This window comes from Bubalus kerabau, chromosome 3, assembly GCF_029407905.1.
Source record: "Bubalus kerabau isolate K-KA32 ecotype Philippines breed swamp buffalo chromosome 3, PCC_UOA_SB_1v2, whole genome shotgun sequence".
NCBI lineage: Eukaryota > Metazoa > Chordata > Mammalia > Artiodactyla > Bovidae > Bubalus > Bubalus kerabau.
Window position 1 is genome coordinate 60,526,569 of NC_073626.1, and position 24,297 is coordinate 60,550,865.

At 37.8% G+C, this 24,297-nt stretch overlaps 1 protein-coding gene across 2 annotated transcripts in view; it reads right to left on the reverse strand.

Moving 5' to 3' along the window:
* Positions 1-24,297, reverse strand: part of WDR75 (WD repeat domain 75) — a 35,765-nt gene that overhangs the window by 4,354 nt on the left and 7,114 nt on the right. For both annotated transcript variants that reach the window (XM_055571967.1, XM_055571969.1), the window contains exons 3-18: positions 23,690-23,755; positions 22,743-22,833; positions 20,485-20,609; positions 17,026-17,096; positions 13,602-13,721; positions 13,045-13,133; positions 8,987-9,145; positions 8,054-8,113; positions 7,848-7,963; positions 6,075-6,250; positions 4,771-4,928; positions 4,116-4,296; positions 3,024-3,118; positions 1,769-1,864; positions 1,004-1,173; positions 443-502 (exon numbers count right to left, since the gene is read on the reverse strand). In XM_055571967.1, coding sequence (XP_055427942.1) covers positions 443-502; positions 1,004-1,173; positions 1,769-1,864; positions 3,024-3,118; positions 4,116-4,296; positions 4,771-4,928; positions 6,075-6,250; positions 7,848-7,963; positions 8,054-8,113; positions 8,987-9,145; positions 13,045-13,133; positions 13,602-13,721; positions 17,026-17,096; positions 20,485-20,609; positions 22,743-22,833; positions 23,690-23,755 — 1,833 coding nt within the window. The remainder of the gene's footprint in view (positions 1-442; positions 503-1,003; positions 1,174-1,768; positions 1,865-3,023; positions 3,119-4,115; positions 4,297-4,770; positions 4,929-6,074; positions 6,251-7,847; positions 7,964-8,053; positions 8,114-8,986; positions 9,146-13,044; positions 13,134-13,601; positions 13,722-17,025; positions 17,097-20,484; positions 20,610-22,742; positions 22,834-23,689; positions 23,756-24,297) is intronic.

Consider the following 24,297-nt stretch of genomic DNA (forward strand, 5'->3'; position numbering starts at 1 on the left):
ATTTGGGGGGAGGGATGTGAAAGAAATTTCAACTTCAATAGATCAGAATTAGAAAATACCGAATCTAATGCCTAGATCTGAAAAATCCAGAATTAGCAATATAAACATGTTTCTTAGAGACAGAGAGGTAACTAAAAAGTTGAGAGTGGGTATCTGTGTGGGTAATCGCACTTGGTGGTGAAGTTCAAGTTTTCTCACAAACGTCTCATAAAACTATTTGATTCTTTGGATCATAAGCATACATTACTGATATTACAGATTAAAACTACATTTTCAAAGACCATTATGACATCAAATGAAGCAAGCAGTTTCTAAGTATATAATTTAAAACTCCACTTCAGGGCAGGTAAAACATTTTTGTCATAGCTGAGTTTTGAAAGATAAACTTATCTTTGCAGGGAGGCAATGTGCATGATCTGAGCTACAAGTGACCAGAACGTACCTGTTTGCTTGTGGGTGTGAGTTTCTCTTCTGGAGACTGCGTACTGAATGTCAATAAACTCTGAAAAGAGAGGTCAATTAATGATGCAAAATATAAACTGTAGATATTACAGTTAGAAAATGATGTCAACTTTTCATGCTTATATATATATATATACTCATAGAATATGTATGTAGTAACTGCTGTGATAGTTGTAAGATCGTTCTGAAAAAAAAAAAATATATATATATATATATAAAAAGTCAACTGATAAATCTAATTTAAGCCACTGATTTCTTTATGGTAAATCAAATAAAAAAGTTAAAAAAAGGCCATTCTAACAGTACAATTCAAAATACTCTAATTATCTTTTAGATCATATCTTTTTTATTGTCACGGAATGAATGAATACAAGAAATAGCCTTAAAGGTGGGGGCTAACATACTCCCACCAATAATATGACTGTACTGAGCATATTAGATGATTTGAGTGGGTTGAGGTGGGTAGGAAGAGAAGGGGTAATCCTTAATAATACTATTTCACACATACTAAATGACCACCTTTTCTGAGGTGGATGGTTACCTGTGATTTTGTTAGGAAGTAAAACTGGGATCTGTTCAGCCACTGGTAAGCTTCTGAGGTGAATGATTCAGGGACATCTCGGGGAACAAACACTCCCCACAAGACTTCCTCTCTGCAGATATTCTTTTGAATATACAATGGCCTTGGCTCGCTAGGTTTAAATACAAACACTAGAGGAAAAAAAACCAGACAATAACATTTTGCTGGCAAAGGTTAGTTCTAGCCTCAGATTGGAGGCCCACACTCACCCTGGGACTTACCCCATTGAGTAAATGGCCCAGGTCATGATTATTTTAGGCTTTGATTCAATAAGTATCTGTGATGCCTACTATGTGTCAAGCAGGTTAGGAACGAGGGCTTTGAAGATGGAAAAGAGAAAGCAAAATTCCTATTTCTGAGAGCAGGGCCAACTGCAGAAAACAGACACCAAAACACTACGGAAGTACTTTCTGTCTTAAGCTCTAGAACAGACATCTGTGGAGCTTTAAGATCACAGAGAAGGAATGATTAAAGCTCCTTGGGGGTTGGGGGGTGGTTTCAAAATCCTTTAAGGAGGTGAAATCTCTTTTGGATTTTGAAGACTGAGTAGGAGATGGATGACATGCTGAAAAATGAGGGACGTCCTCAAGCTGGAACTCAAGGAAGAGCAGTGGTCAGGCAAGTGGCTTCTGATCCAAAGTTAAGTTTAACTCAAATTACATTAAAGATGTTAAAAAGAAAATTTAGGTGACAGATTTCTTTTGTCAAAGAAATGTGTGTACTTACAGTCTGAACCAACAGAAGACTGAGCGATTGCAGCAATATTCTCTGAATTGGGATCAGGTTCCATAACTCTCACATTTAATTTCGTACTCCATTCCACTGGGGGAAAAAGGGATTCACTTCTAAGAAGAGATTTACCAAAAGCTTCTTAAAGTAGGTACTCAATATTTATTGGGACAATCAATTTTATTATTCTTAGGAAGAGGGATTTTATGCTTCCAGATAACACACAGTCAACATACTGAAATTATCTGTGGAAATCTGCATTAAGATGAGGGGCAGGAAGCAAAAAAATAGAGTATTTCTTCCACATGCAATGAAATCGTTATTATTTCAGTGCAACTATGGTCTCATGTTTTTCCATTATTGCTAAATGTGGGCAAAATGTTAACCAGAATCGTCATAGAGAATATAAAAAAAGTTATAAACATTCATTACTAAGCAACCACCATGTGTTCCAAACATACTTGAATAAGTAAAATGCCACAGAGTCCATGTTTGTTAGGAGGACTGTTAATAGGCTCCATTTAAATTTAATGCTGACAGGGCACTGCAGGTTAATATGCATTATGGATTAGAGAAACTTTCCACAAACTGTTATGAGGATGGAGAATACGGAGGGCGGCAGACTTGTACACACTGAAGACAGTGGGGAAAAAAGCAAGGACAATGGAAGTTGATTTGTTGAAAATTGGGCAATTTATAAACACCGCTGACCTTGAATAACACGGATCTGAACTGAGCCAGTCTACACGCGTGCGCGCTCAGTTGTGTCCACTCTTTGTGGCCCCATGGACTGTAAACCTGCCAGGGTCCTCTGTCCATGGACCTTTCCAGGCAGGAATACCACAGTAGGGCACCATTTCCTACTTCAGGGAATAAACCTTCTTCCAGAGAACACGGCTGAGTCTCTTGCATCTCCTGCGTTGGCAGGTGGATTCTTTACCACTAGTGCTACCCGGGAAACCCTTTATAAATACAGCTGACCCTTGAATAACACCAATTTGAACTGAGCGGGTATGCATATATAGAGACTTTTAAAACAGCAAATGCTACAGCACTGTTCAACCCAAGGCTGGTTAAATCCACAGAGGGTTGTCTCTAAGTTATACACGAATTTTTGATTGTGCAGAGGGTCAATGACCCTAACTCCTGCATCACTCAAGAGTCAACTGTAATCAAAGTCTATTATTACAGGCAAAGCACTCCAAATTTTCCTATGTGCTCTGATACTACTTTATAGCAAAAAATATCTTACATGCACAACTGAGCAGATTCCAACAGCACAGAATGCCATTTTCAGTGACACCAAGAAGATACTTGGAACAAGTCAATCTCCCAAAGCAAAGGTGCCTAGATTAAAACAAGGAAGTTAACAATTTAGTTCTACCACACTCAGGTACAAAGGACTGCAGCCTTTCCGCCCTAAATTAAAACAAGGAGGGTAACAAGTTAGTTCTGCCATACCCAGTTACAAAGGCCTGCTGACTTCTTGCTTTATATTAAAACAGGGAAGGTAACAAGTTAGTTCTATCACACTCAGTTACAGAAGTCTGCAGACTTCCTGCCCTAGATTAAAACAGGGAAGTCAACAACAGTTAGTTCTACCAGGCTCAGTTACAAAGGTCTGCAGACTTCTCACACAGTACTAGTTTTGTGCAATGCAGACTTTCAGATAAACACGTGTTTTTATTCATAATTATCCTGCAGAAAAAGGGGGTAAGGAGCACAAAAGGAAAGGTTTATTCAGTTACTTTGTGTCTTTAGGAAAACAGATTTGACGACCAATTCTTTTCTAATATGCTGTACAGTATAGTAATTGGCACATATAGAGGACATGTATGTGAAACATACCAAGTTACTTAAAATGTTTTATGCTTTTTTTTTGCCTCAAGAGGCAGATTTGCAATATGAATTGTGAAGTTTTATAAAGTAAATTCAGAATTAGATATGTTAGAAATTAGAAACAATTAGCCATTCTGTCCTCAAATGCTCAAGTGACCTGAAGTAAAATGGAAGATATTATTGTTAATTCCCTTGCCATTATTAAAAATACTGAAGTTTGAGCATAACATTGCTTTTTTGAAGATGCAGAGAAAGTAAACGTTGTCTGGATCTACTGAGCTTATGCATGGCATCTACTGTTGTGTGGTACAACCGAGAAAACTAATGCACACAGTTCATAAACACAGCATTTCTTAGCTTCCCAGTATTTTGCTGAGCTGCTGGCACCACTGACACACCGGATACCTTTGGAGAAAGCATAAATTATTATTAAAGTTTATGTAGAAAGACTTGTTGAATTAAAAAAAAAATCCAGCAGTTTACACTTGCCCAATTATTTACCTACCTTATTTTCCCAGCTCGTTGACAAAATGTACATTTAAGTTCCCAAGTCTCTGAATCCCATATTGTAACTATTTCTTCAAAACTAACTGCTAGTAACGAGCCATCTTCAGAGAAACAACAGTTAGTTGCTTGGTATTTATGATAACTACCCACAAAGTCACAGGTCCAGCCAACAGCCTTTTCTGTGGAAATGTAGAGCATAGAAATAGTAAAATGCTAGATAATATTTTAGGGAATTTATTAGACACACAGATTAAAAAATAAGGAAGCAACAAAAAACTTTCATCCCCCAAATTTAGTTACAAATCATTGACTGATATGAAATTTGTATCCCTTCTAAGAGACCTTGTTCTTCCCTCTAGTGGAACAGTAAAGGGAGTAATTGCAAAAGGGAGTAACTTTTTTTTTTTTAAACTCTTTCCTCATAAAATGGAGTAATTAGCACACAGTTAATCAAGAATGTCATAAAATAAGTAAAGATTTGGGAAAGAAGGAATGTAAAAATGTTATTTCCCAAATAATTTGAAAGTAGGCAGTGGTCTACAGAATTATAGTTGAAAAAATCCTCCCAGAATGGATATAATTTTCATGAGTTAAACATACCAATTCTTAACCTTGTACACTGCATATGCATATACTCTATTTATGCAACTTACTGTATATATCAGAATCATCTGTTAATATCCACACTTTGAAGTGGCCATCTTTACTTGCTGTAACCAACGTGGAGCTTTCAGATTTTTCTGCATTACAGAAACAGAGAGCTGTGATGTGGTCCTCATGTGGCATGTTAACCTTTGTATTAAGAACAAACCTAGTAGGAAGGAAACCAATTTATTTTTATACCAGGACAATATGAGACACTATCACTGAATATTAAGAATTCCTTACATGTTGTACATTTTCCAATAGAATCATTAAGATTAGGCAACTTATGTATTACTACCCATAAGGAGCAACAATTGAGTGCTCTGTCACCAACAGACAAAAGACGCAAAGAGTTCCGGCACATTACCTCTGGCCTCGCGTAACTTACATTAACACAGATGATTACGTAGTGTCAGCTTACTGGTACACATTGAGTATAAAATAGGGGTCTGTCAAAACATGACACTTGAAAGGCTACTACACTAAAGTACAGGAAAACTGCAGAACATATACCTATTTTGAAAAAAAAAAAAAGCAAAAAAGGAAATGGCTATAAAGCCCCTCCTTGTGGCAAGAAGGTACAGAAACACTACCTACTTCAAACTGCCCTGGTCAGTATTTAATAAGTCACCCAAACTACCTCCCAAAGTTTGTTTCTGCCTCGACAGAACACTGGTGTGAATGAAAGGAACTCATGCTGGCCCTGTTTTCTAGAATATCTGGGCAGTGGTCCCGTCTGGCTGACAGATTTTTTAAAAGTCCAGGTTATGAGAGTGGTATGGAGAGACTGTTTCCTCACCTGTAAAATGCAACAACAGGCTTATCTTGTGAAGATTCACAAGATAACTGGCACAGAGAACTAAGCCCAGGTCTTGACAAGCAAGGGCTTGATAAATAGCTATTACAGCCATACTATGAGAAACTAGTGGGCTCCTTATCTAGTCGAAACTGCACCACACCACACTTCCACCACCTGTTACTGTCATTTTTCCCAAGGAAGGTAGTATAACATCAATGAAAGAGCCAAGGAACAAAGACAGCTGCATTCTAATCCTGGATCTGCCTGGAATTAGGTGTGTCCTTGGGGGTGCCACTTCTCCACGTTTCCTCATTTATGCAATGAAGTGACTCATAACTTGGAGGACGCCACTGCTTTCTCAGAGCAGAAAGCTTAAAGGCTTTATTAAAGGAGTAACACTTCCTTCATTTCTCTTAATATAAATGTATCAAAAAGACCAATAATTGAAACCACAAGCTCGAAAGTCAAATAATTTTCTGCTCTGAAATTAAACAGCTATATAGGTAATCTTACCCTTGTGTTTTCTTATTATACATCCATAGTTTCATTTGCAATTCAAGCTCAGTTTCCTTTTCTTGACGTTGTTCCACCGTTGCAAGCCAATTACCATAGCAGCCAAATGCAGCCTTTGTTAGCTCAATTTGGATCAGACCAGAATCATTGATATATTCTTGCTGTATAATATCTAACTGATGGGTTAAAAAAAAAATCCAAAATTTTTATTAATATAAATACGTAAATGTTAAGCATTCAAGGAATAATAATTAACCATATCCTAAATACCTTCTGGAATCTAGAATAACAGGCTTTTAGACAAAAATGAACTAACCATTATTTATGGTGATCAAAACTGCCATTTGCCTATTATACACAGTGAAGTAAGCCAGAAAGAAAAACACCAATACAGTATACTAACGCATATATATGGAATTTCTAAAGATGGTAACAATAACCCTATGTACGAGACAGCAAAAGAGACACTGATGTATAGAACAGTCTTATGGACTCTGAGGGAGAGGGAGAGGGTGGGAAGATTTGGGAGAATGGCATTGAAACATGTAAAATATCATGTATGAAACAAGTTGCCAGTCCAGGTTCGATGCACGATACTGGATGCTTGGGGCTGGTGCACTGGGACGACCCAGAGGGATGGTATGGGGAGGGAGGAGGGAGGAGGGTTCAGGATGGGGAACACATGTATACCTGTGGAGGATTCATTTTGATATTTGGCAAAACTAATACAATTATGTAAAGTTTAAAAAAAAAAAAAATGAAGCACATTATATAACATAAATTCAGTGGTGATAATTTTTCAATGATCTTGAATTTTAGTAATGATTATGCTCCATTTATAGATCTTAGAACAAAATCTTAGATTACAGTAATGTTTTTCTTTTGTTTCAAATAGTTTTATATAAAATCTCAAGACTAGATTTCACATCACTAGAAACAAAGAGAGCAAAAATAAAACCTACAATTTTTAAGGAGTGAAAAAAGAACAATATAAATGCTGTAAACAGATGAGCATTTATAATTGTGTCCTTTATTCTATTTCCTCATCTACATCTAAAAATGTATTCAGTGTCTACTATTTCCAGGCATTGTACTAGAAATGTACAAAGATCAGTAAGCTTTCTTTCTTTGAGAGGTTAAAAGGTGTTGGAGGGAAAGAGACAAAGTGTTAGAGAGGCTGTAATAGAAATCTATAAAGGGTACTGCTAGGTCACTTCAGTCGTGTCCGACTCTGTGCGACCCCATAGACGGCAGCCCACCAGGCTCCGCCGTCCCTGGGCTTCTCCAGGCAAGAACACTGGAGTGGGCTGCCGTTTCCTTCTCCAATAAAGGGTACTGTGGGGCACAAAAGAAAAAGTGCAAAGTCTAGACTGCATTTATTAGGATTACAGAAAGTGTTCCTCTTTAATCTACACTGAAAATTTTATCTTCAGTATGCACATATGACACTGTTTTGCCACGAACACAGACATGTCTGTGTTGTCAATCCACATAGTCTCATACCCCATCCTTGTGACTCAAAGGTAGAGATGTGTGTAACAGTTAATTAGTGTTGTCAGTAAAATAAGAGCTTACACAACAGCGCTGACTGGCTTTTACAGGCAGACTTCATCTGCAACTGTGGCCTCATTAGGATCATGCTGTAAACAACTGATAATACAATGTTTGAATAACACAGGCACATCTTAAGAAGTCACAAAAGTTACCTGACCCCAGTGGGTGCTATAAAAACTTTCACTAGTTTTAAGATTAGTTAATGCATCAAAATCTTACATTGTATAACTGTTTATCGCTTTGGAGAGAATAAAACTGCAGGTGGCCAGGTTTCCCATTCAAAACCAAAGCTTTAGTTCTTGGGTCAATCATCAAACCAGTAAAGATACTTCTGTCTGCAAAAGAAGTGATGAATAGTAGCTGAAGTCAGAAAAATATTCACTCTAAAAAATGGACACCATTCCACAGCCAAAGGTCTGCGGTACCTTTCACTAGGCCTTGAATTACTGCAGACGCCTCAAGGTTTCGGTGAATGACTGTTATCTCTGTGGGTAAAAAAAACAGTTAAACATAAATGAGTCAAATTTCAAGGCAAAAAAAAAAAAGGTGAGTTTATATTCTTCCGATATATACCAGAATACAGAAGACAAGTGAGTTATGTTCTTGGGGTGTGATTGGAGAGTTAGGACTACTTAGTTATTTAACAGAAAAACCAGGGGTGGGATGAGGGCTTTTCATCCCACCTTTCAGTCCCTGTTGGAACCTCTAAGTTTTCTGCTGTGACTAGGACTACACTGAAAATGTTAATTCAGAAACTTATTTGCCCCAAAAGAGATGGTTACAGTTTACTCTGAAATGAATCACTGCACTAATGGGTTGGTCGGCCATGCTCTCTGTTGAGGGGAAAGAAGGCAGTGGGCTATGGGATTCACATCTCAGCTGACTTATAACAGGATGACTAAATGCGTTGGAGGAATCACAAGACTGCCTCCATTTCTGTCAAAATCCCACACTGAGATAATAGCTCTCACACTGAGATAATGGGTATACTAAAGGAAAATCTCATAGCATTCTTAGAAAAATGCCATTATATTGTAAAAACACAAATGCCCATTCAAAACCCTTCTTTTTTTCCCCCAATCATCCCACATGAAAAAGATCTTTAAATGTAAGTGGCATAACAACAACTAAATACACTTAGCCATATACTCTCATAAAAACAACTCTGGAAATATAGGATTCTGGTGGCATCTAAGGGCAAAAAAAGGATGGAGAACAGATGAGAAATGGAAGAGAAAAAAAGGCTGGTTAAATCCTATGCTACTCTTAGTTTGCTATTGGCCATTCCCTACAGATGCTAGCTAATTTATGACATTACACAAAATCATATTTCCTCACGACAACAAATTCAGACTTACTGTTATCGGAATGTGAAGTACAGAACAAATCCCCGGCTGGTGACACTGAGATATGTTCAATGGTAGCTCCTAAGCGGGGGAGGAACTCCTTATTCTTCTCTGCCGCCTCACGCCACTCTACGAGGACAGACTCACGGCCACCGCTCAGCAGACTGCTGCCTTCTCATCCACCCAAAGAAATGAGAAAGACAGAGAAAAAATAGGAAGATAGAATCAATGTTGTGATTTTTCCTATGTTAGAGAAAAACTATTTAAAAAAATGTGCAAAGCAGTGTCTTTACATCTTTTAATAAATTTGCAAGACAAAAGATTTAAAGATCACTGATTAATGGATTTTTTTTCTTTCCGGTAATGTGATTACTTTGTTGCTGACCAATTCTGGCAATAACTAGAAAATCTGGGTAACACAAACATCCTCCAGGCCCAAATGGCTTCACTAGTGAACTTTCCCAAACATTTAAGGAAGAAATAAACCAGTTTTACTCTCTTCCAGGTAACAAAAAAGAAAGAACACTTCCTAATTTGTTTTGAAGACCAGCATACTTCAGCACCAAAACTAGTACACTGTAAGAAAAGTGCAAGCCAATTTCTTAACAGGCAAAAACCACCACATGAAAATAGCAAGCTGAATCCAACAATACACTAAAAAGACAGGACATCACTGCAGGGTAAAGTGCACTGCAGCATGTGAGGTTATTTTAACATTTGAAAAATAAGCCAATGTCATGAACTCTACTAAGAGAATAAAGGAAAAATAAATCATCAGTATTTTATTATAGATGCAGAGAACGTGAATGATATTATTCTAGACCCATAATAAAAACTCAGTAACCAAGTAGTGAGACCTTTAAAATTTCACCAAAACACCTATAGAAAATCTACAGGTAATTTAGTGGTAAAACACTGAAAACCTTCCCCCTGTGTTGGGAACACCATACCACTTTTATTCAACATTAACCTGAGGTCCTAGAGCACTGAAATAAGAAAGGCTTAAAGTTCAGAACAAAGTAACAGATGCTAACAAGGTGGATGAACCCAGAATCTGTTATAGTTTAGTCAGTCAGAAAGAGAAAAACAAATATAGTATATTAACACATAAATATGGAATCTAGAAAAAGTGATACTGATGAACTTACTTACAGGGAAGGAAAGGAGATGCAGATGTAGACACAGAATGGGCTTGTGGACACAGTGGGGGAGGGAGAGAGTGGGATGAATGGAGAAAGTAGCATCAACACATGTGCACTCTTGGGTGTGAGGTGGACAGCTGGTGAGAAGCTGCCGTGCAGCACAGGGAGCCCAGTGTGGTGCTCTGTGATGGGCTGGAGGGATCGGATGGGAGCAGGGGAGGGGGCTAAAGAAGGCAGGGAGGTATGGGTAATTACACCTGATTTGCATTGTTGTATGGCAGAAACCAACACAACATTGTAAAAATTTAAAAAAAAAAAAAAAAGAAAAGAAATTAACATGATTCAGTATTATTAACCGAAGTACAGATTTTGTTCACATCTCACAGAATTTTACGTTAGTGTCCATTATTTGTTTTCATACCTTATTCAAGACTCTACATTGTATTTAACTGCACTGAGCAGTATCAGCTGCATGCAAAAAATTCTGCTGAATTCTCTTTTCACTTTTATTCTATTAAAAACATTTTGTAATTTTCCTTGTTATGGCATCTTGGATATACCCCTCATTCAAAAGTGGACATTTAATTTCCAAATATATGGGATTTTTAAAGTAGCTTTGCTATTCATTTCTCATTTAAAAGATTCTCTGCAATCACCCTCTGTGTTTTTTTAGTCCTCTAACTTTATTGAGGCTTTCAATGGCTAAGTCAAAGATCTCTTGGTAAAGGTCACACTGCACTTGAAGAAAACATGTAGGTTATTTTCAATATCTTTTGATACGGATGTCTAAAATAATTCCACAGTAAAAAGAGAACAGACTGTATAATATCAATACTTTATGACTACAAAATTTCTGCACCTGGTCTTATGTCTGGATATATCTCCTAGTTTATAGTCTACGGGAACTTAAAATTTGTATCCTACTGTTATGTGAAAACTGTATTAATCTTAATTACGTCAAATTGGTTCATAGTGCTTTTCAGGCCTACTATATTCTTGTACTCCTCTGTACATTCATTCTAATAATTTCTGAGAGTTTGATATTGAAACTGTAACTAAAAGTCTTAATTTATCAACTTAAAACACAATTGTAATATATACGGTGAAACTACATGTAACTTTGTTTTGTATTTTCCAGGTCTCCTGTACATGTGTTATCTTATTTTCATAATTTAAAAAATAACAAAAATTAGATGCTCACAGCATGACTGGGTTCAAAGCGGAGCCAGAACAGTTTATACAGTTAATATTGAACCTAACTTATACACAGTTCTAAAAACTGTTTGCACAGACAACTAATTTCTTTCTTCAATTAACTCTTTTACATATTCAGGGTCAATTCTAACATTTCACTGACAACCATGTACTATATTACTTCTTGTTTACAAACATTCAACTCTCTATTAGCCAAGATGATGTGCAGTACCTCCTGTATGAAAGCCCTGGTTCACAGTAGAAGCACTTGGTATTCGTTTTTTCTTTCGAGTGCCAACTAATCTAACTATGCCTTCTTCCGTAAACCCCACCTGAAAAGGCCAATTCTGAATGTTCCAGGGCTTAAGGATAAGTAAGGCCATCAAGAAAGCTATGACTAATAACTAGCTTGACAGGCAGTGGGCAAGATGGGTAAGGACAACAAAAGAGAAAAGTCACAGTTGGTTCTGATTTGAGCAGGGGCCACAGCAAAGAAAAAAAAACTGAGTAGGAAGGGCACAAGAAACCGCCTTGGGTCAGGAAAGAATAAAGACACTGCCTGGAACATTACAGACACATATACACGAAACGCCACCAACACCCTCACTTGTACTCTGGGGGCTGGGGTGGGGGTGGGGTTAAAGATAAGGCAGCCTCTGTCTCCATCCACAGGGTTAACACCCTCTTCCTTCTCCTTTTGTTCTCAGTTCCCGTGTGTCTTGTGTGGACTCCTGCTATACTACTCTAAGTGTTTCAGGCTGGGTCCCACCCTTCCACATACCACTCCCCAACCCCCCAAACCAAAAGCACAAGTGGGCTGAGGATACCTTCGGCTTCCCAAGGCTCCAGTGAGTTAAACCCAAGAAACCCTGTAGGCATCCAGAGCACACAGTACTAAGACTTGTCCTGGCCATCTCTAGGAAGACCTGCAGGAAGAAAATCCACTTTCTCCAGGGACATCAACCCCTGGAGCATGCAGCACCCCCTCCCCTGCATTGTTCGGAACCAGCCAGAATATAATGACATGATTTTCAGCACACAGGTGTAGGGATGCTAAAGTAACCAAAGACAAAATGTACCCCAAATTTCTGTTGTAGGTCATCCTATTTCCAAGGGGGTATTTTTACTCATTACAGCCACTCTCATGCAGCTTAAATGGAACGAAGGACTGAATTAACTTCAAACAGTGAATGTGGCGATCTTATAGGTAAAAAAAGAAACTTTTGAACTAGATCTAGGTCCAAATCAAACTTACTAGCCATGTGACCTTTTAAGCAACTTAGTTCTCAACTATAAAGCTCATTTATGACATCTGTACAACGAGAATAAAGGTGCCTGTAATTTTTGGAGTCAACGATGAATTGAGATAATGGATGTGACGCATCAGCAGTCACTTGCTCTTGATAAACTGTAGTTAGACTCATGGACAACAAGCACTTGACAATGTGCACATACATTAAAACAAAAAAGTAATAAGTTTAAACAGGTGTGTATTAACAAGAGGCTTTATGACAGGTGTTCACTTTGATACTGTGAAGGGCTCTGAAACCTTAAGCAAATGGTATTGTGCAATAAGCGTCGTGCTAACTATGCCTAAAACACGGGTAATATATAAGCGCTTAAAATTCACTTTGCCCAGGCAATTCTAAGTCTTTCAGACTATAAATACAGTGAATTAAAATACTTGGTTCACACATTTCAAAAGTTCATTTTAATTATTAAATCTGCACTTACCTGTCACTGAAAAAGCCAAATCCATAACCAAATCATGATGCCAATGTAAACATGTATATGTATATTTCTTTTCATCATCAAAATTCCTCCTGTTGGAGAAAACCAAAATTCTTAATTTGGTCAAAGGGGTATGTTTATCAAGCTCACTGGTTTTAATGTGCAAAGAGAACACTTTCTATTTCTAAACCAGTCACTTCTGCAAACAACAGGCCATCACAGTATCCTACCAGTTCCTACCAGTTCACTATTCACTGTTGTTACTCTTTCCATTTTACTTAAAGGCTGACAGAAAGCTCTTATAGATAAAATGCACCTTTTTCACTCCTAGGGCCAAGGGTGGAAATCTTAAAATAGTAAGTCTGTGCAATGAAGAGTATAGCAATATAAAAAAGGGAGGAAAAAAATAAAAAGAAAGGGAGGACGCCAGCAAAGCCTCATCTACTATTAGCAGCTGCTTTTCGGTTCTATCCTTCTCCCTGTACCCAGGTATACCCCTGTTCTGCAGGACTAATCCAGAAGAAATAAATGATCATCAAGCTCTTCAAGAGTAAACCAACCAAAGACGAATTTTGCCATCCTTGTGACCAGTTGCTATGCAATCTTCCTTTGGGTGACATGTTACACATGTAAAGTTGTTCCTAGCATGTTTCTTATTTCTTGATGATGATAAGGTAAACCTAGAAGAAAAAAATTTTACCTTGATTATTAAAGACTTGGTGGGTGTGATATAGTTAAGTAAAAGGGAGGTCCATCCTTATCAAGGCAAACTGGTGAGCTCTCAGAATGCACTGGATATAAATGTATGATTTTTAAGAAAAACTGTGACCAGGAATCATGAATTACGTTTTGTAAACATGTATTATTAAACAATATAAACTTTATGTGAATAACATTCTACCATAATAACTTATCCATGGAAGCCACTGAGAGTGAAGTAAAGAATAGACAGTCCTTTCCATGGTTTGCTACCTGGCCAAAGTTTGTTAAAATTTCTTGTTTAAGCTAAGTTTTTAGTATTAAGTATGGATAAGCCTCAGAAATTATATCTGAGACAACTGGATAATCTGTTCAAAGATGTCAGGATCCTTATTATACTGCAAAGGAAAACAGATGTTAATCTTAAGGCAGGGTTCAAGAGGACAGCGTCATTTGAAGAGTGACTTCTCATGCTTAGCACTGTGTTGCTGTGTGCTGGGCTTAGTCCTGTCTGACTCTTCGCAATCCCACAGACTGTAGCCCACCAGGCTCCTCTGTCCATGGGACTTTCCAGACAAGAATACTGGAGTTGGTTGCCATTTCCTTCTCCAGGGAAACTTCCCAATCCAAGGATCAAACCCATGTCACTAGTATCTCTTGTATTGGCAGACAGATTCTTTACCAATGTGCCACCTGGGAAGTCCCATGCTTAGCACTAGCCTCTTTAAATATATAATCTCATTCATCCTTACAACTCTATTCAGTTCAGTTCAGTTGCTCAGTCGTGTCCGACTCTGCAACCCCATGGACTGCAACACGCCAGGATTCTTTGTCCATCACCAATTCCTGGAGCTTACTCAACTCATGTCCATCGAGTTGGTGATGACATACAACTAGTTCATCCTTTGTCATCCCCTTCTCCTCCTGCATTCAATCTATCCCAGCATCAGTCTTTTCCAGTGAGTCAGTTCTTTGCATCAGGTAGCCAAAGTATTGGAGTTTCAGCTTCAGCATCAGTCCTTCCAATGAATATTCAGGACGGACTTCCTTTAGGATTGACTGGTTTGATCTCCTTGCAGTCCAAGGGTCTCTCGAGAGTCTTCTCCAACACGACAGTTCAAAAGCATCAATTCTTCCATGCTCAGCTTTCTTTATAGTCCAACTCTCACATTGATACACGACTACTAGAAAAATCATAGCTTTGACTAGACGGACCTTTGTTGGCAAACTATGTCTCTGCTTTTTAATATGCCGTCTAGACTGGTCACAGCTTTTCATCCAAGGAGCAAGTGTGTTTAAATTTCATGGCTGCAGCCAACATCTGCAGTGATTCTGGAGCCCCAAAAAATAAAGTCTGTCACTGTTTCCCCATTTATTTGCCATGAAGTAATGGGACCGGATGCCATGATCTTTGTTTTCTGAATGTTGAGCTTTAAGCCAACTTTTTCACTCTCCTCTTTCACTTTCATCAAGAGGCTCTTTAGTTCTTCTTCACTTTCTGCCATAAGGGTGGTGTCATCTGTATATCTGAGGTTATTGATTTTTCTCCCGGCAATCTTGATTCCAGCTTGTGCTTCATCTAGCCTGGCGTTTCACATGATGTACTCTGCATATAAGTTAAATAAGCAGGGTGACAATATAGCCTTGACGTACTCCTTTCCCTATTTGGAACCAGTCTGTTGTTCCATGTCCAGTTCTAACTGTTGCTTCTTGACCTGCATACAGATTTCTCAGGAGGCAGGTAAGGTGGTCTGGTATTTCTATCTTTTGAAGAATTTTCCACAGTTTATTGTCATCCACACAGTCAAAGGCTTTGGCATAGTCAATAAAGCAGAAGCAAATGTTTTTCTGGAACTCTCGTGCTTTTCTGATGATCCAGTGGATGTTGGCAATTTGATCTTTGGTTCCTCTAAATCCAGTTGAAAATCTGGATATTTGTGATTCACGTTCTGTTGAAGTCTGGCCTGGAGAATTTTGAGCATCACTTTGCTAGCGTGTGAGATGAGTGCAACTGTATGGTAGTTTGAACATTCTTTGGCATTGCCTTTCTTTGGGACTGGAATGAAAACTGACCTTTCCCAGTCCTGGGGCCACTGCTGAGTTTTCCAAATTTGCTGGCATATTGAGTGTGGCACTTTCAAATCTTTTAGGATTTGAAATAGCTCAACTGGAATTCCATCACCTCCACTAGCTTTGTTCGTAGTGATGCCCACTTGACTTTGCATTCCAGGATGTCTGGCTCTAGGTGAGTGATCACACCATCATGGTTATCTGGGTCATGAAGATCTTTTTTGTGTAGTTTTGTGTATTCTTGCCACCTCTTCTTAGTATCTTCTGCTTCTGTTAGGTCCATACCATTTCTGTCCTTTATTGTGCCCACCTTTGCATGAAATGTTCCCTTGATATCTCTACTTTTCTTGAAGAGATGTCTAGTCTTTCCCATTCTATTGTTTTCCTCTATTTCTTTGCATTGATCACTGAGGAATGCTTTCTTATCTCTCCTTGCCATTCCTTGGAACTCTGCACTCAAATGAGTGTATCTTTCCTTTTCTCCTTTGCCTCTGGTTTCTCTTCTTTTCTCAGCTATTTGTAAGGCCTCCTCAGACAACCACTTTGCCGTTTTGCATTTCTTTTTCTTAGGGATGGTCTTGATCCCTGCCTCCTGTACAACGTCACGAACCTCCGTCCACAGTTCTTCAGGCGCTCTGTCTGTCAGGTCTAAATCCTCGCATCTGTTTGTCACTTCCACTGTATAATTGTAAGGTGTTTGATTTAGGTCATGTCTAAAGAGTCTAGTGGTTTTGCCTACTTCCTTCAACTTAAGTCTGAATTTTGCAATAAGGAGTTCATGATCCCCATTTAATGGTATCATCCTCATTTAATGATATTATCCCCATTTAAAATGTATGTTAATCTGAAGTGCAAGGAGGTTGAATAAACTAATTTGAATCATGCTAAGCCCAGATATCCAAAAGCCTATATTCATTCCTATAGCCATAAAATGAATGAGGATCATCTAGAAAAGACTTTGGAAACCACATCCCAATTCTGACAGCAGAAATCTATGTGTGGATGGGGTTTTAGGGAGACAAGCTCCCTAGGATTTTGTGGGTAATAATTTTAACTTACTGTGGATTAAAAATTCTACCTTTATATCTTATGGTTTCATAATTTTAATATGGTATAGAAATAGCTTTGGGTCACAGGATGAATAAAATTAAGATAAATACAATTACAATGAACTCTTGAGTAAATAAAATAAAACTATCAAAACAGAATTCTTACCTTGTTGTTGTTTTCTTTTTGAAAAAATAAACAGACAAGTAGAAGTCCCGTACTGCAGCAACATACTCCCCCTGGTATTGCAAAGAGAAGATAACATTCATAAAAACAGTTAACACCCTTTAAAAAAATATTCTTGTCATAATAGTTAACAAAGCAATAAAACTGTTTTGCTGATCGAGTATATTAATATGAAACAATATATTACAGTTTAACAATGGAAAGGATGTGCAGTTGCTTAGCTGACTCTCTGTGACCCCCATGGACTGTAGCCCACCAGGCTCCTCTGTCCATGTGGATTCTCGAGGCAAGAATACTGGAGTGGGTTGCCATGCCTGCCTCCAGGGGATCTTTCCAACCCAGGTCTCCCACACTGTAGGCAGATTCTTTACCATCTAAGCCACCAGGGAAGCCCAAGAATATTGGAGTGGGTAGCCTATCCCTTCTCCAGGGGAACTTCCTGTCCAGGAATTGAACTGGGGTCTTCTGCGTTGCAGGCAGATTCTTTACCAGCATGATTATTGTATGGAAAGGATGCTCCTACTTTTACAATAATCAGAAAGTTAAAGATAAATGTAGATCCTATATCCTAAAACTAGACTCTCGAACTTTAAGTATAATGATTAAAACTTTTTTCTATTATGGCATAATTTATAAACAGTCAAGTGTAATGTCTGACATGTATATAACCATGTAACCATCACCACAATCAAGATTTAGGACATTTTCTTTGCCTCAGGAGCGCTCATTTGTTCTTCATTCCAGTCAATCCCTAATGCCCTTAGCCCTGCCAGCTATCACCATAGCTTACCTCTCGGCCTGTTCTATAACAGAATGGTAAATATTAGGTTGGTGCAAAAGTAACTGTGGTTTTGTATTGTTGAACTTTGCCATTTGATATTGGAATACATTCTTAAATACATGTGGTTATGTTATACATCATTTTAATGCATATTTCTCACTTTATGTTTTTTGCTAACGACTTATTGCTTGCTTTTTATACTTATTTTTAGACTATAGAAATGGTATTAGACGTAAAGCAAATTTATGTGATTCTCTTATTTGAGTTCAAAATGGATCATAAAGCAGCAGAGACAACTCACAACATCAACAACACATCTGGCCAGGAACGACTACTGAATGTACAGTGCAGTGGCTGTTAAAGAAGTTTTGCAAAGAAGACGAGAGCCTGGAAGATGAGGAGGGTAGTAGCTGGCCACTGGAAGTTGACTTGACCAACTGACAGCCGTCATCAAAGCTGATCCTCTTACAACTACATGGGACGTTGCCAAAGAACTCAATGTCAACCATTCTATGGTCGTTTGGCATTTGAAGCACATTGGAAAGGTGAAAAAGGTCAATGAGTAGGTGTCTCAAGAGCTGACCAAAAAGGACAAAAAAAAATCTATGTATCTTTATATACTTTATATTCTATGCAACAACAACGAACCATTTCTCGATCTGTGACATACGAGGAAAAGTGGATCGTATACGACAACCAGCAATGACCAGCTCTGTGGGTGGACTGAGAAGAAGATCCAAAGCCCTTCCCAAAGCCAAACTTGCATTAAAAAAAGGTGGTGGCCACTGTTTGGTGGTGTGCTGCCCGTCTGATCCACTACAGCTTTCTGAGTCCCAGTGGAACCATTACATCTGAGGAGTATGCTCAGCAAGCTGACGAGATGCAGTGAAAACTGCAATGCCTGCAGTCGGCACTGGTCAACAGAAAGGGCACAATCCTTCCCCAAGACAACGCCTGACTGCACATCACACCAACAACACTTCAAAAAATGAATGACTTAGGCTATCAGGGTTTGCCTCATCCACTATATTCACCTGACCTCCTGCCAACCGACTACCACTTCTTCTGGCATCTCAACAACTTTTTGCAGGGAAAATGCTCCACAACCAGCAGGAGGCAGAAAATGCTTTCCAAGAGTCTGACGAATCCTGAGGCATGGATTTTTATCATACAGGAATAGGCAAACTTATTTCTCGTTGGCAAAAATGTGTTGATTGCAATGGTCCCTATTTTGATTACTAAAGATGTGTTTCAGCCTAATTATAATGATTTAAAATTCATGGTCTGAAACTGCAATTACTTTTGCACCAATCTAATGCATCCCAATGGTAGCTCTATATCACCGTTCTGAGATTCACCCATGCTCTTAAATGTATCATTAGTTTCTTTTTATTGTGAAGCAGCACCCAGTGAATGCATATGTATTACAAATCATTTATTCTCTTATTGACACACACTTTCTCGTACATGTCATTTTGTGGCCAAGCTTTCATATTGCTACCTATAAGCAGAAGTGCTGGGTCACAGTAAGGCACATGTTTAACTTTACCCCATATTTAGCCACCACTCAGTACTGTCACTCAGAGAAAGCAATGGCACCCCACTCCAGTACTCTTGCCTGGAAAACCCCATGGACAGAGGAGCCTGGTGGGCTGCACTCCATGGGGTCGCTAAGAGTCAGACACGACTGGGCAACTTCACTTTCACTTTTCACTTTCATGCACTGGAGGAGGAAATGGCACCCCACTCCAGTGTTCTTGCCTGGAGAATCCCAGGGACGGGGAGCCTGGTGGGCTGCCGTCATGGGGTCGCACAGAGTCGGACACGACTGACGCGCCTCAGCAGCACAGCACTGTCACTACCTGTTCTAGTCGTGAAGCAGTATCTCATTGTGCTTTTAATTTGTATTTAACTGACGACTACGATGCTGAAGAGTAATGACGTTTATAATGTTAAAAGTGTTTTCTCTAAGAAATTAACCCTTTTTAGAACAAAGCCAGAATAATGTTACAAAACTTAAGACTAAAGAAACATGCCATCACAATGGTATCTAGGGGCTTTCTATGGTACTTGATTTGATAGCTAAATAAACTATTGTATGAACATCATACAGTTACTGTTTCAGATAAAAAATTAAGTATACACATGCTGCAGTGCTAAGTGAAGAAAAAAAAAAGATAAAGCCCTCAGATAATTATTCAGTTTGGGAAGTTATTTTATACATATTTAAGAAAAAGTCTAGAAAAAGATTCTTCAAATATTATCACTTGTGAGATTTCATTTCTTTAGTTTTCTGTAAAGGCATATTATTTATAGGCAGGGAGGTCACATTTTCAAAAGACATATATCTATAATCAAAGGATGTAAGTGGCTTTTACATGGTACAGGCTAAGAAGTACAGAAAAAATGTCAAACCATTGATTTTTCTAACAATTACAGAGTTTATAAGAGCAGTAAGCCAACATACAAAATAAGAATGGCCCTAAAAAAAATCTATACTGCAAACATATGCTAAAACTGCAAGACAGTTTTTTTATTTACTAACAAAGGCACTGCAACTCAAGGCAATATTAAATGACTGTAACATAAAATACTCAGAGGAAAGACTGCAGGCAAGAGATTTCATGTACACAAAAGAAAACCAATGAAGACAGTTTTACCTCATTTCCAAAGGCAATGCATTTGGGTGGCTGGCTCACGTAATCCAAAACCAAGGAGAGCTCCTTAGCATCTGTTTCCTGACTTGATGATTTCGGTAGTTTCACTGAAGCCAGCTGAAAGACATCTAGCCAAAGGCAGCTATATTAATAGAAAGCTTCTCCAGAGAAAAATATGTGTGTTTGTTCATATAAAACAAGTTTACCAGAACTCCAGAGTTCACTTGATGCCAAGATCATAATTCTAGGCTACCTGAACAAGCTGTACTCTTCATTTGAATATACAAGTTTTAACAGAAGTCTAATCTCAGAACTCATTTATGTATACACACAAGCACCATATACGCAGAAATAGGAAACAATTTCTTTTACTGCTGCATTTTGCTCTCCAAAGTGCTGAGATGACTTTAAAATGGAGAAGGAATATGACATACTGGTGAAATGAGCACCAAGAGCAACAAATCATCTGAGACCTTTCACAAATGCTATGGACTTGCCACACATACATAGGATACACCTTTTCTGTAAACTGGCACGCTTTTCTCTTTGCATTCTGTTAAAGTAGCTTCTCCTTAACAGGAAACAGTTATATTTCACTGCACTATTTCTTCCTTATCCTCTACCAGGGAAGCCCCCTAGACTTTATAATGAATACAAAATTCTGTAACATATTGATCTACTATTTCTTCTGTTTTCCAGTCTTTCTTACAACCTTTTCAGTCATCTCAAACTTTATAGGCCTAAATCCTAAACACGTATTCTCTTTTCTAAAGTTAAGTCTTCCCCAACACTGCCTGCTTCAACTGAGGAATCAGGCGGTGAGTATGGGGAGTGGCTACCAAACTACAGTGATGAGCAAAGCCACCTAGGAAGATACAAAAAATGCTCATTCCTAGACCAAATCTCAGACCCAGTGAATCGGAGTTTAGAAACATTAATTTTTTAATAAGAATACAGATTAAGAATTAAGACAGACATTAAGATGCAGAAGGAAATGGCACCCCACTCCAGTATTCTTGCCTGGAGAATCTCATGGACAGAGGAACCTGGCGGGCTTACAGTCCACGGGGTCACAAGAGTCAGACATGACTGAGTGACTAAACAACAACAGACATTAAGAATTCACATATTTATGTACAGGCAGAACCTAAATACTGAAAAGTGCTATTTTAAACAGTCATCTGATAAGACAACAATCATATTAAGAAATATATTGCCATTTCCAGAACATTTTTTGAAATGTCCCTTAAAGATGATTTATGGGCCACATAAGAAAACTCATAGCTTTTTATTCTTTCATGTCACATTTTTGATAGATAAAAACATTACTCCTTAATACGGTTGGTACCAAATGACTTCTAGCTAAAAGCAATTTCGCTTTCACAGTTGTGACTATTCTCAAGTTACTTAAAAGTCCATGACATTAGCAATCTGCAAACTGTTTCAACAAAAGAAATAACAACCCCCCCTCCCAAATCCCAAAAATCTGACTACCAACACCCCGCAAAAAACCACCCAAAAATCCCCCCAAAACTTCCAAACCACCCCCACCATGGAAAGGAGTTAATGAGTTATGAGCCAATCTCGCTGACCACCCAGTTACAAATTTAAAGCTGGTCTGTACTTTGAATTCTGAATACAACTCTATTTTAAGGAGGACACACACAGGCTGCACTGGGATTCTTAAAGTCTGAGATTAGAAAAATGCTTTGGATATATTCTTCATATCAATGTTGAGGTATTAAACTTACAGCTAAAGGATAATTACTTATAACTACTGAAGATATTCTAGATTTCTTAAAATGCTCTGAAACATAGCAATTTCAGTGAATAATGTTCCAATGATAACAAAAATATAAAAATAATTAGCCAATTAGTTGCTAATAATTTGTTTTCTATACCATTTCTTCCAGATTCAAGGTCAACAAATGGGTGGTGTTCAAGGATGGGTAAAATGACAGTGATGTTTAAAAATGACATTTGTTCAGTAGCAAGACACATGGTAGCTCAAAATAGCTTTAAAATTAGAGTTAGGTTGTCCATTATCACAACCATATTTTAAATAATCATTCCCTCATCAATACTTCAGAAAGTAATACAAACCCTCCCCCAAATGACTGCAATAATGATGAAACCAATTTAAATACCAGCTCCAAAAACTGTTGACTTCAGACTAAAATGAAAATGTTAAATTTGAGACACTGTAAAAAGAAAAAAGCCACTCAAAGCTATATAAATCAAAATAAATTAATTTACTGTACCTGGTTTTTCTTTATTTATTGTAACAAAGACAGAATCCTCAGCGCGGGAAAGAGTAAAGAGGGCGTGAAGTTCACACCCAACTCTGAAGGTCTGAAAGATAAAGAGCACCATGTTATTTATTCCGTCCACCCCCTGCAGAAGTTTCATTAACAGGAGGGATTTTTTAATCCATTTTGCTCACTGTTATATTGCCAACATCAGAAGAAAACTTGGCCTAGGGAGACACTCAGTATGTATTTACTGAATAACCTTTTAAGTGAATATCTCTAGATCTACCTGGTTCTTTTCAATGGGTGCACAGTATTCTATTGAATGAATATCCAATTTTAACTCAAGTAAATTCAACTTTTTTCTACCATGAACAATGTTTAATGTTTTAAGAACCATATGTACCTGCCATTATTTCAACAAGAGATTCCTAAAGGTGAGATTGCTGGAGCAAAGGTATTCGTTCTCAGTTTCATATACTGACTATATACAAAAATGTCTATTTCTCTATATTTTATCACTATATATTTTCAATTTGTAATTTGTCTAAACTGACAGGGAAAAATGCTGTTGTTATCTCTTAATTTACATTTAACTATTAACAAGGTTAAGAATCTTTTCATGTTTATTGGCTATTTCTTTTTAGTGTATTACATATTCCTACTCTATACCAACTTTTTTTTCCCTGTGGGGTCTAGTTTTTCCTTATTGGTTCTTGCTAATTTTGTGTATCACCGATAATATCTCTTGTAAATATGTTCTTTCACTGCTCATTTTTTGGTTAAAAAAGTTTAAAATTTTATATAGTCAAATTTATCTTTTATGATGAGTGAATTTCATGACATTTTAGGAAGGCTATCTAAAAGCTGAGACCTTAGAGAAGTAACAAAACAAAATACATCTGTCTTATGTTGCCATTCCTCTTCACATAATGAAAATGGAAACTCAATCCACGTACCTTTATCAAAATGCCATCTATATAGTCCCACAGTTTAATCGTGCCATCAACGGAACAAGAATACAGCTAAAAGGGTAAAAACAGTACAAAACTGATTAAGAAAAAGAACTACAATAAGATTATCAAGTAACTTAAATGCTGATACAGAAGGCATTGCCTATTCATTAATCTATTATTAGCTTTAAAGACGTGAAGTCATTTATACTGTTTTTGCAAAATAAAAAAACTTATCACAGCTCTCTGTAGAAATAAGACCTATCAAATTTTAATTAAAAGAAGGAAAAAAGTCAACCCTCTACTTTCAAGAGGGAGATGATAAGGTACTGAGTAATAAAAAACTCTTGAGAGTTTGTGACTATTATCCCAGAGCCCAGTTCTTTACCAGCAGAACTACTTTTATCCTGCAGGGGTATCAAAGGAATGTAGGGTGTAACAGTCAATTTCTACACTTATCTCACTGTAACCAACAGTCTGTGGGCCAAACTTTGGTAACACCAGAATGCCTTAGTAACATGTTTTTATTTCCGTTTCAGTGGACTGAGTTTTACTAAGGTTACACTGAACTTCTGTGTGTGCTATTATTGGGAAAACAATTCACAAGAAAGATG